General features: G+C 40.4%; 1 protein-coding gene across 5 annotated transcripts in view; it reads left to right on the top strand.

Moving 5' to 3' along the window:
- The window catches only part of letm1 (leucine zipper-EF-hand containing transmembrane protein 1), a 47,121-nt gene extending 38,622 nt beyond the window's left edge, over positions 1–8,499 (top strand). For 3 of the 5 annotated variants that reach the window (XM_036516804.1, XM_036516801.1, XM_036516803.1), the window contains 4 exons: positions 2,774–2,908; positions 3,005–3,198; positions 6,527–6,683; positions 8,158–8,499. In XM_036516804.1, coding sequence (XP_036372697.1) covers positions 2,774–2,908; positions 3,005–3,198; positions 6,527–6,683; positions 8,158–8,304 — 633 coding nt within the window. In that variant the 3' untranslated portion in view covers positions 8,305–8,499. The remainder of the gene's footprint in view (positions 1–2,773; positions 2,909–3,004; positions 3,199–6,526; positions 6,684–8,157) is intronic. The other 2 variants (XM_036516805.1, XM_036516802.1) reach the window with 1 other exon arrangement.
- The last annotated feature ends 4,679 nt before the right edge of the window (positions 8,500–13,178 follow it).

The raw sequence follows: 13,178 nt of genomic DNA, 5'->3' as shown, positions 1-13,178 counted from the left end.
AAAAAACCTCCCATATTGTGAAACATAAATGTTGGGTATGGGTAGGAGGGACCCCTCAATTGCCACCGGGTATTTCGCACACTGGCTGTAACCCCAGCTGATTCTGAACGTCTTTGAATGTGTGATAATTTACAAGCGAAACACTGAAAAATGAGTACACACTCTGTAACAGGTCAAAAAAAATCCCTGGCTTCTGGTACTGCTCGACAGGTGTGGCACAGTACTAGGTTTAGTTGATGTGCATAGCAGTGCACATAAATGGCCTGTGGATGATTTACTTTAAATCTGGCTTGGACACCTCCAACTGCCCTACTCATTACTGCTGCACCATCATAAGCCTGTGCAACTCACTTAAGGTGTTCAGTGCCATTATGAGCCAGCTGTTCTTCAATTGCAGCAGTTATGCATTCTGCATCAAATTCTTTCAATTCTGTCTTGGCCAGCAAACACTGCTTTACTCTACATGCAGTGACATAATGGACACATATAGCCAACTGCTCCGTGTTTCCATCTCTGGCTTCATCTGCCATAATTGAAAACATTCCTGCATCTTTTAATTCACTGACAATAGTTGCTGTTACCTCTTGAGCACAGCACTCAATTATCTCCTTTTGAGACGAAGGTGATAAATATGTACTGTGTGATGGGGCTATGACTGCAGAAATGGATCAAACTGTTTTAGGAGTTTCATACGCTCAAGAAAGTTTCCTTGATTGTGGCTGGAGATTCCCTCATCGTGGCCACGGAATGGAATGTTTTGTTTAGCTATGAATTGTGTGACAGCCACAATATGGCTGATGTACCCCCCTCTCTCTTTGATTTCTGCTTCATTTGCTGAGTGTAACTGTTCATCAACACTACCATGAGCAGCACTGGCTTAGAAGCTGTGCCAGGAAAGCATGCTTGCTTTATGGGCAGGTGTTTTTTCATGCTCTCTAAAGAGATCCAGAGCTTTTTTCCAATTTGTTAGGCAAGTATTTACAAAAGTGTCATGTTTCATGTGTTTACCACACATCCTACATTAAAAACAAAAAGCTGCATCTCTAAATATGGCATATTCTAACTGTGGAAAGCTTCCAAACCAGTTAAAATTGAAGGATCTCTTTTTTAACCCAAAGTTGTGCTGGGTTCACTTGGTTTGGGCCACAATGCTTTTCCCCTAGGTCACTAATGTTCCCTTCTACATTGTGGAACGCTTTTTTCCCTTGCCCCCAGTCTGATGTTCGCTGCTACTGTGGCAACTGCTCCCTCAGTTTCATCTCTGGGGTGCGGTCTCTCCTGTATTTCGCCTGTCTCTCTCCTGTCTCTCTCCTCTCTCTCGCTTTTCCCCAACTGTTTATCCAGCTCTGTCTCTCTCCTCCTCCTCCTGCATTCTGCTCCTCTTTCTCTGGTGCAATATCCAAACAAATCTGATCAAATATAGCCTCACCAAATTTATATAATCATCCAGGCTTTTACATGTGCCAGACCTACAAGTAGGTTAGCTAGCTAGTTTGTTTATCACCAACTACAGCCAGGTCTTACCTCTCTGTGTCATTTCTCCTTACTGCTTCCCTGTCTCTGTTACGTCCAAAAAATTTTCTGATGTCCATCTACAGGAGTCAGTAATGTTCGAAATCAAAATAAGATCATCGGTATTATTTAAAAACTTACTGTCGTGCTTAGACCCGTCGTGCTATCATTCCTCAATCCTGATTCTTGTTTTGTGCGCTGATACAGATTGCTGCGTGCACGCCGCGGTGCACCTGCTACAACATGCACACTGCCGTGCACGGACAGTAATGTGCGTGCCGTGGTGTACGGACCCGGAGCGCAAGGTGCGCGCCTCGGCTTGTATTTTGGGTTAAGCCACGTTGCTTTGACATTGTGGATTAGAAGCATCCATTCTTTTCCCGTTATTATCAATCTAAATTAATCCACTGCCACAAATGTAGCAGCTTGTTAAAACTCGAACGTAAGATTTTACTGGGGCTCAGCAGATCAATACTGAGGCATGTGCCTACCATCTGCATGTCGCAGTAGAAATCGAGATTCGTCAGACCAGGCAATGTTTTTCCAGTCGTCTTCCGTCCAGTTTTGGTGAGCCTGTGCCTACTATAGCCTCAGTTTCCTGTTCTTCGCTGACAGGAGTGGTACCCGGAGGGGTCTTCTGCTGCTGTAGCCCATCCACCTCAGTGTTCGACATGTTGTATGTTCAGAAATGCTTTCCTGCATAGCACTGTTGTAATGTGTGGTTATTTGGGTTACTGTCGCCTTCCTGTCAACTTGGACCAGTCTGGTCATTCTCCTCTGACCTCCATTGACAAGGCGTTTTCTCCCCCAGAACTGCCACTCGCTGGATGTTTTTTGTTTTTTCACCATTCTCTATACATTCTAGAGAGTATTGTGCTTTAAAATCCCAGGAGATCAGCAGTTTCTGAGATACTCAAACCATCCTGTCTGGCACCAACTATCATCCCATGGTCTGAGTCACTTAAATCAGATTTCCTACCCATTCTGATGTTTGGTCTGAACTGCAGCTGAACAACCTCTTGACTATGTCTTTGTGATTTTATGCATTGAGCTGCTGCCAGATTATCTGATTAGATATTTGCATCAACAAGCGTACCTAAGCATACAAGTGTACCTAATAAAGTGCTCACTGAGTGTGTGTGTGTGTGTGTGTGTAAAAATGTACATGTACATACAATGTACATACCTACATACATTTTACATACATATCCTTGTCCTCATGTGTGAGTTCTCTACTGAACCAGTACCTATCTCTGCTCAGGGAGAGGAGATCACCAAAGAGGAGATTGACATGCTGAGTGATGCCTGTACCAAGCTGAAGGAGCAGAAGAAGCTGCTGACCAAAGAGAAAGAAGAGCTGGAGGATCTCAAGGATGATGTGCAGGAGTACAATGAGGTAAAGAGTGCATATGCACGTGCGCACACACACAGAAACATGGTGTCTTTGTATATGCAGTGTATTATCCTTCTGTCAATCTTTGCTTTGACTCAGGACCTTGAGGAGATCAGAAAGGAACTGTCTAAGACAGGCCAGGGGAGGGCAGTAGAAGTGTCTAAGGCCAGCAAACGGCTCTCCAAGAGGGTCAATCGCATGATTGGGCGTATAGATAACATTATCACTGAGCTGGAGAAGGACAAGAAGGTGCTGGATGGACAACTGGACAGTGGAACAACGCCCCCTGTTGGGTAAGAGTGCTCCCTCTCTTCCTTAATCTTTTCTTTAATTAAGTCAGCACTCTTTCAGTAAGATTGCTGCTTCTCTTCATAAATTTTTCTGTCAGTAAGAGTGTGTCTTTTCTTCCTTAATCTTTTCTGTCATTTTTCACACAGTAGGAAGGACCAAGAGGTCCTGCAGTTCTTTAAGTTGATTCCTCAACAGATTTGGCAGCCCGGCCAAACTAATGTGTTTGTTTCCAATGCTGCATATATCATACAACAAAAAAGACTTTACTCCAATGAAGAGCAGCAGGACTCTGGTTTTGTAGTCATTGCGTGTCAGTGATCCTGAGGTAGAGTGAGGTAGAAAACAAACAGAAGTAACGTATAGCTGCAGCAAATGACCATTTTTAAACTCCCTGCACTGACAAAGTCTGGTTACAATTCTTACAACCATCATTGTAATAAAAACATATGTTATATGTTTCGTTAATGAAATTTTATATGTAAATTTACTCATCAAATGGTTAAATAACCGGGCTTCCAAGTAGCTCAATGGTTCAGACCCTGTATGCAAGCTGAATTCTTTGGGTTCAGTCAAACAATGATGACCAGGGCTCCACAGCGACCAAACCAATTGGCTCTGTTCTGGCAGGAATAGGTGTGGATATGGCAGCAGGGATTGATCGTCTCACTGCTGTCAGGCACCCTGCAATTCATCAGGTGTCTGCAAGTTACATGGGTGGCAGTATAGCATTGTGGTAAGGAACAGGGCATGTAACTGAAAGGTTGCTGGTTGCTGTACTGTCGGGCAAGAATCAGTAAATATCCAGCTGTATAAATGAATAGCATGTATAAAATTGTAATTTATGTAAGTTGCTCTGGAATGTCTGCTAAATGCCAGTAATGTAATATCCACTGATATTACATGACTAGCGTTGGTCCTCCAGGGGGTGGTCATACTGATGGAGTGTCTTACTACCGCATAGAATTGGAGACTCCGAAAATCCATGTACTTTATGGAGGAAAAAAGCATAAAAATTGTCTATTGACTCCATGTTGAATAATGTGTTTGTGAGCACTCCACCTGCTCTGTAAAATAACACTGTTGGGATTCATTCAAAAACCCATAAATGATGACCCCCAGGTGCTCATCTAGGGCCACCTTTTCAGACTGCTCCCTCACACCCTAAGGAGAGATCCAGGAAGGAGATTGTGTGGTGCATGCTGGGAAGTGACCTACAGTGCTCGTGTTCAGTTTCTTCAGTAAAATGGTGGTGAGGACATGATGAGCATCATGGCTTTATAACAACATTGGAGGGGGCCGAGGTTGTCCTGCCACAATTGCCATCTCATTGTACCCCATGTTTATTTTTCCTAAATTTTACAGATTGCTATCTGAGCCACAGTGATATAAAAAGGGAGGAAAACTGAGGAGAGGCAAATATTTTGGAAATATTTTGCCCTGTTTATGTCATGCAGAAATTCAAGTCATGAAGTCAAATTCAAAAATGTATTCAGCAAGTAATTTAGTGATTACTTTTCTGGACTAGAAATCACTTGCATACTTACTATGCTGTATTCAGTTAGAACTGTTTAATGTTTATGTTATTAATTATGCTCTGCTTCTTATTGACAGTATTACACTTAAGCTTATAAACAAAAGAATTTATTACTATACAAACTATTGCTGGTGTAAACCAGTCCAGTCCTTGGACTTATGACAATAACTGATAACAGGAAAACTGTTATATACACTATATGGACAAAAGTATTTGGACACCTGACCATTACACCAACAGGGACTGTAATGACATTGTATTCAAATGCATATACTTTAATATGGAGTTGGTCCCCCTTTGCAGCTATAACAGTTTCCACTCTTCTTGGAAGGCTTTCCACAAGATTTTGGAGTGTTTCTGTGGGATTTTGTGCCCATTCATTCTGGAGAGCATTTATGAGGTCAGGCACTGATGTTGGACGAGAAGGCCTGACTCGCAATCTCTGTTCCAGTTCATCCCAAAGGTGCTCGATGGGGATGAGGTCAGGGCTCTGTGCGGGTCAGTCAAGTTCTTCCACACTGAACTCATCAAACCATGTCTTTATAGTCCTTGCTTTGTGCACTGGGGCACAGTCATGTTGGAATAGAAAAGGGCCTCCCCCAAACTGTTGCCACAAAGTTGGAAGCATAGCATTGTCCAAAATGTCTTGGTATGCTGAAGCATTAAGATTGCTCTTCACTGGAGATAAGGGGCCTAGCCCAAACCCTGAAAAACAGCCCCATACCATTATCCCTCCTCCACGAAACTTCACAGTTGGCACAATGCAGTCAGGCAGGTAACGTTCTACTGGCATCTGCCAAACCCAGACTCGCCCATCTGACTGCCAGACAGAGAAGCGTGATTCGTCACTCCACAGAACACGTTTCCACTGCTCCACAGTCCAGTGTCGGTGTGCTTTACACCACTCCAGCCGACGCTTGGCATTGGACTTGGTGATGTGAGGCTTGCATGCAACTGCTCGGCCATGGAACCCATTCCATGAAGCTCCCGCCGCACAGTTTTTGTGCTTACATTAATGCCAGTGGAAGTTCAGAACTCTTCAGCTATGGAATCGGCAGAGCGTTGGCGACTTTTACGCACCATGCGCCTTAGCAGTCGTTGACCCCGCTCTGTGATTTTACATGGTCTTCCGCTTCGTGGCTGAGTTGCTGCTGTTCCTAAACGTTTCCACTTTCTAATAATATCACTTACAGTTGACTGTGGAATATCCAGCAGGGATGAAATTTCACGAACCGTCTTATTGCAAAGGTGGCATCCTATCACAGTACCACACTTGAAGTCACTGAGCTCTTCAGAACAACCCATTTTGTATCACAAATGTTTGCAAATGGAGACTGCATGGCTAGGTGCTTGATTTTATACACCTGTGGCAATGGGTCTGATTGAAACACCTGAATTCAATAATTAACAGGTGTGGTTAAATACGTTTGTCCATATAATGTATTTATGTTATGGAGAAATGTGAGTTGTAGTTTTGGTTCCTATTGAAGATGTGTATCCACCCAGTTACTTTTTAAACAGTGACACAGGTGCTCAGTATTTTAATATTTTCATTATTAAATGTTAAGTATTTTTCCACAACAGATTATAGAAGGGCAAAGCTGTGCTTGCGACAAAGCAGTAGTCGACACTGTTTACTGAAAGCATTGTAACTTAATGGATCTAACCATATTGAGTCTCAGGAAGTTTACCTGCTGTGATCTGGGACCCCTGTGTATGTCACTTCCTGTTAGCAGCTCATCGTCTCACCACCATCTTACTTCTTGCCAAACTTAGTAGTGGTTTCCTGTATGCAGCATGTACTTCACCTTTAGGGAGAACCTCATCAGCATCAACGAACTCATTGCCGTCCTGCGCCAGATCCAGAACATTCCAGAGCACAAACTGCTGAGCATCGTCGACGCGCTGGATGAGAACAAGGATGGCAAGATTGACATTGACGATGTCATCAAGGTACCTTTGACAGAGGCTTGCATTTCTCTGAAGTCATGCCATAAAATCTGGCAATCAGCATTGGAGAAACATCCAGTGCCTTTTTCCCAGACCGTGAGAAACACGTGTGAAGAATTACATAAGAAATGCAGATGCATACCCAGATAATGTTACTGCTAGTGAAGCCATTGTTGTTGTTGTTTTGTTTTTTAAGCACTGGCCACTCCCCATTGGTTTCAGTGTTAAATGAGCTCTTTTAATGTCAAAGGTACACCCAAATTTTGTTCCTTTTAGAGCAGTTAATTATGATTTTTAGGTGTACAATAAGTTAACCAATAATACCTTACTTAGCTGCCGAAATATGCAACAGCCAGTCCCAGTTGGTGGGGAGGGGTTGGAAATGTTGAGAATCTTGACACTTCAGGGCTAATGAGCAGGTAATGGATATAGCTTGGTGAAGTGCCATAACTGCTCTTCTGTGCTTACATTAATCATCCATTTTGGTTATTTTTTGAGGCTCATCAAAAAATCTCAGATCTCTGAACTACCACTCCAGTAGTCCTAGTGTAGCTTTGCTGTTTGTATGTCCCTTTTTAATAACTGTATAGCCAAAATGTTGTTTTCAAGTGTTGTGGTCTGTTTATGATTATCTTTACAGTGAATATGCTTGTTAGTTGTATGTGTCTATTTGTCTCTTTAATTGTAAAATGCATGAGTAACCATGGTTAAAATACTGCTTTTGTTCTCCTACCACTCAGCAATATTAAACAATATTAAAACTCTGAAAGCAGTTCCCATGTAATACTACATATTTTTCTTGTACAGCAGAGAGGGTCTGGCAGCATCACTGTCCCATAATTACAATGGTGTGCAGTGTTAGGGAGGCTCCTGTCTGCATGAAGTCTGAGGTATCATTTACCTGCTGATTGTGTGGCCTGATAGGTCTGAGACACTGAGGGGCTAGCGTGGAGCTCATGTGTAATATCAGTCAGAGGCTTGATTGAGAAGAACTGGCCACACTAACATAAAGGTTATGCTGGTAACTGTGATTCTGTGGGCAGAAATGCTTTTCTAGAAAACTGGGTTATACTTTAACTTTACTTTTTGTTGTAAGGTGAACACAGATACCAGTATGTAAGAACCACTGTGCCATTGTTGATTGATGGCATATTAAAACTTATAATTTAAAAGAAATGGAAAACATGGCAATGACCAGAACTGGTGTTTTGCTCATAGAACTACATCAAGGAAGAAATCATGGTTAATTCTCTCCCTCATCACTGGGAGCCAGCTAATATCAGTCGATATTATCATGTTGTAATATACCTCTTTGCAAAGAACAGTCAACACAGTTCAAGATGTATTTGTAATCTGTTATACTTTAACAACTCCAGGAGGTCTGTGCAGCAGGAGCCAGTGCCTTTATCGTTTTTCACAACTGTCAGTGCAGAGGTGGCTTGGTGTTTAAATGGCCCATGTTTCTGTGTGGCCACAGGTGATAGAGCTGATTGACAAGGAGGACATCGACATCTCCACTACGCAAGTGGCTGAGATCATGGTGATGCTACAGAAGGAGGAGCAGCTGGTGGAGAAGGAGAAAGCCAAGGAGAAGGCAGAGAAGGAGCAGGCTTTAAAGAACTGAGTGCATCTGGAGACACCAACTCCTTGTCCTCATTGTTCTGTGATGAAAGCCAAAACACCTTTCTACTAGCTACTTTCTCTGGAAATTTCTACAAAGTAAGGGAGTGGTTGAAAGTGGTTTGAATTAACAGAAGTACAGAGTTCTACAAACAGTTAGTTTTACCTCTTAATAAGAAAAGTGTGATTGTAACCCTGCCTAGGCATATAATGAATTGATTCTCGTATTATTCTGTTAGGCAGAAAAAACATAAAACTGGAGTCTTCTACTTATCAGTGAAATTTGCTTTTTATTTTACAAAGTGTGATCATCTTGTAGAAATGCATCAAAGCATTTCTTGACTTTGCACACAAAATCATTTTCATTAACATCATTCCAGAAGTGTAGAACTTCAGTATTTATATAATTTTGTTTATATTGGTATTTTGTTGCAGCATTTAGGTCATTGCAATACAAACCATGAAACTGGTAATTTTATTGAATGTAATTTTGTGATGTAGCAATCATAGACATTGCTGTGGTGTTTAATAGCCAAACAGGCTTGCATCAAATGAAGTTTGGAAAAATTTGGGATAAAAATTAAGCTTGAATAGGATCAAAAATGCGTGCATTGAATACCTAGAAATGTGACCACCCTTTTCATAAAGATAAATATTTATATAAAGTGGCATAAGTGGTCTCTGATATAACAAAGGAAAGTGGTTATATGTATTTTAAAAGTAGTAGTACTGGAGTTGCCTGGGTTTGATGGATCCTCCTTGCCTGCAGTTGAATGCAGGATCAGTCTCCAGTACTGTCTCCTGCAGTGATGTTCACCAATCTGTGTGAAGAGGCATTGTTGAGCAGTCTCATGTAATGCAAGACACACTTCCTTGGAATTAGCTGCTTTTTTACTGTTAGAATGTTTTTAAATTCCCATTTGAATGAGTGCTTGAAAACTTCAAGAAGGTGTTGTATTCCCCAAATGTCTGAGAGCTTTCCTAAGATTTTTTTTAATTAAGAGGAAAAAAATCAGACCTGAAAGGTATAGTTACCATTGAGCTAAGAGTAAGTTTTAGTAAGGCTATAAAACATTCTGAGTGACATCAGTGGCTGTATTGAGAAGAATTAAGTGTAACAATTAAGAATGGAAGACCATCATTTAAAGGTTGCCTATGAAAGTATACTTAAAATGTCACAGAGAAAAAGTCCTTAACAACTGCTATATTCCAGTTCTCCCCCCTCGCGCACTTCATTTGCATTGAGAGATATCAGCCATTTTTAGAGGGGTCTCCCAATACTTCATGAGAACTTGAGCAAAGAAAAGAGGCTTATTATATCCTCAGTTGCCTTTTTGAGTTTTTTTTTTTTTTTTTTTTTTTTTTTGAGAGGGTGTGACCTTCAGCTTTTTGCTTTATAGACAAAGAGAAATGAATGGAGATGTTTAACAGCAATAATGGTGGGTGATTAATAGCGCACAATGTAGGAAATGTTAATAAACTGCCCGTTGGCTGTTTGTTTACTGAATAATTTGTGATAGTTACTTATGTATGGAATTGTTTATTGAAGTAAAGCTCTAGGTTAAAGTAAGCTGGTTGTAGCAAGTCATAGGAAACCAGTCGACTGTAATGCAAGCTGCCTGTTAAGGGGTCTCAAACAGTTATAGAAGTTATAATGTAGTGTGTGTAGTTCCATATTTGGTTGTTAATTTTGCAACTTGACTGAAGTTTGTATTGCGAGGGAAGTGATATATGGTGATATATGATATATAACATCAAATAACTAAATTGGCTATATTTACAGCTATTTCTGAAGTTAATATTTGTTTATTTAATACCCAGCTCAACAGATTTTCATTGACAAAATCCTGATTTTCAATTTTATCAATGATGCATATAAAAAGCCCTAAGGTAGCTGGGTAACTGCTACTGAGCACAGTAAGGAGACCTCAGATATATCCTTTGAGATAGTTTGAGTAATTTTAAGTCCTTAAATGGTTTACAACTTCAGTCATATTCTTATTCTCGGACAGATTCTTAAACATAAGCGTAACAAAATGTATAATGATTCTCTCTCTTAAATGCTACTTTAGCACTTTCTGCTTCTTTATGAAGAACTAAAAAGACCAGTGCAGACCACTAAAAAGAAGAGTAAAGCCCAAATGGAGTTTCTGTCATTGATACAGAAGTATCCTGTTTTCACAATGCAGATGGCTACTTAGAGGATGTGTGTCAGGATGGAGCAGAAGGGCCGTAACACTGCTGATATTGTGTAGCCATGGAAGTAATGGAGAATGCAGAAGCCATGTCTCAAGCAGTGCCACTAGCTACACCTTCACTTTCAGATCAGAACATTAGTTTGTGCTATTCAGAGCTGGCTGCCAAGGGACACTGTGGTCTTATGAATGACACAGAGTCTATGTGATACTCAGCACTTTCTTGTGGCATACTGTTCTCACCTTAAACGTGCCACCTAGTACATACAGCAACACACTGCGTTGTTTGGGCAGAGCATTTGCTTCGGTGGCTTAGTGTCTGCAGATCTTCTGATGAGCAAAGCAAAATGGACTGCAAATGGATGCATCATCAAGTCCTGTTTTGTATATACTATAGTATGTGTTGATCAGCCTCATCATTAGGCCTTAACATTGTTGCTGAATTGGTACAATGTGTAAGTAGTAAACTGTTTATGTACAATTGCACTATGAAATCATAATCTGCTTTTCTAAATTCTTTATTTTGGACTCAGGTATAAATGTTGTGTCAGAGTCCACTACAAGGGCAGCTGTAGAGAAGGTGTGATGCCTTGCAGTTCAAGTTGCACAGGCTGTTCCAGTCTTGAAGCCGAGAGGTGACATATTGCACTGGGTATTTGATTAAGAGCAGTACCAGTATTTCATAGACAGGGTAAACTTATGTAGTTTAAGTTCTATAAAGGCACATTTGTCTAATATTGCTTTAATGTTTGTCAGTATTGACATTGCTTTTCTTTATTTAAAAACATGTAATTCTGTTTAAATTTCAGCTAGGATTCTTTTTAACTTAAGTTTAAAAAAAAGTGGTGTGATGTTTTGTTGAGAGCAAATTGTGATAGCAGAATTGGCCAGCAGGAGGCAATACCACATGTTACTTGAGTTCATAGAGTGTAAATATGCTCACTCTCCTTTCCAGAAGCAAATGGATCTATGGGTGGTAAAGTACAACTGACTAAATAAGTAAGGAACATACAATGAGTCTGACATGAAACGCTGGAGGAATTTTAGGGATAGCTGCAGTGTTCCCATTGCCACTGGAAGTGTGTATTCATAAAAAATTTTTAAGCTCAATAGCATGCACTAATAATATTATTTCATAGTGATGTTTATTCTAAAAGTTGTATGTTTTTATTTAATGTATTTAATTAAACTTACATTTCAGTATCATGTACCTGTAACATTGCCATATGGTTTTTATTCCAAAAGTTACATCAGAAAAAATTCACACGCAAATAAGCACACTGCAGACCAACAGATGGTAGAGATAGACACCCATGCTAAAAGATTGGTGTAAATTTCTCTTTAAAAAAGTATCTTGGAGGTGATAGTGTGTGAGCCTCCTTTCTCTTATTATTCCACAGAACATATTGATTTCATGTGTTTATATCCCTCAGTGTGCATTTTTTCAGTTAAAATAAAGTCTACAGAATAGAGAGAAGAGATTTAGAAGATGTAATTAAGGCTAGGAAAGGCTTAAGAAAATGTAATTTTTTAAACTACTTTAGATCAATATGCGCATAAATCCATTTCCATCCTTGATTGTTGTCATGAGTCATAATGCAATGTAAATGTTTACATTTACATAAGATGGCACTAGTAGAATTCAGTTTCATTCAATAAAAATCTGGTTGATCATTTAGTCCCTTTGTACCCTTTTGCTTAATATCAAACCATTCATCCATTTCACCCATCCAAATAGGCAGCATTCCCTCATTGCCTGACACCTGCCATACTTCATTTCGTCATTTATTGCCATGTCCCATGCGTTCCCAACTCTTGTTCACAGTCCTTTCTTGCTTTCATTTTTTCAGTGACCAAAAGCATAGGTGAACTTGACTGTGTTCCTTCAATTGAGCCAGGAAGCACAACTGCTTAAAAGGCTTTGAAAAATAACTTGGGAAGCCCAGAACTGTTGGGTGTTTGTGTTGGTGTAGTACAGTATGTTGCAATATCCATATTGGACCGAAAGTCTAGGTCTGGAAAGACAAAAAGTGATGGGTCAGCTTGATCAAATAAACCATTTGTGTTATCTCTATGCATATACATTACTAGGGGTGGGAATCGCAGAGTAACTCACGATACGTTGACCACGATAACAATCGATACATTGCGAGACAATCATCTACAATACATCACGATATCTGTGTAACCGAAGAAAAATTACCCCTAAAAAGGCAAAAAGCAGGAATTATGTATTTATTCACTGCATTGTGGTGTCAGTTTCACAGAATTTGACAATTAATTATGTAAACTTCACAAATGAAACTCCAGAAGGCGTCAGAAAATGCAGCCGTTGTGTTACATATTTTGCGGCAATTAAAGTCATTCAAGTCATGAGCTCATTCTATATTTTACATTAGATGTTTTCTGTATGGCCTCCATGTGTATTGAAATACAGTGGTTAGGCTAGGTGACAAGCTAGATCATGTATTTCCCATTATCAGCTGGCTCCGTTATTTCTTGTAGGGACACACTGATGACAGCTCCTGTGTGTCGTGAATTACTTGGATTGGCTAGTAATGGTTACATCGTTCAGTCTAGTTTCCGTATTAGAGCGCTACACAACCCCACACCCTTTCTCCGGTCTCCACTGATGTGGCGATGGTGTGTGTGGACGATCGTGAGCATGAAGAGGCCAAGCCGC

This window comes from Megalops cyprinoides, chromosome 22, assembly GCF_013368585.1.
Source record: "Megalops cyprinoides isolate fMegCyp1 chromosome 22, fMegCyp1.pri, whole genome shotgun sequence".
NCBI lineage: Eukaryota > Metazoa > Chordata > Actinopteri > Elopiformes > Megalopidae > Megalops > Megalops cyprinoides.
The sequence above is the reverse complement of the archived record's forward strand: the minus strand, read 5'-3'. Positions and strand labels throughout refer to the sequence as shown.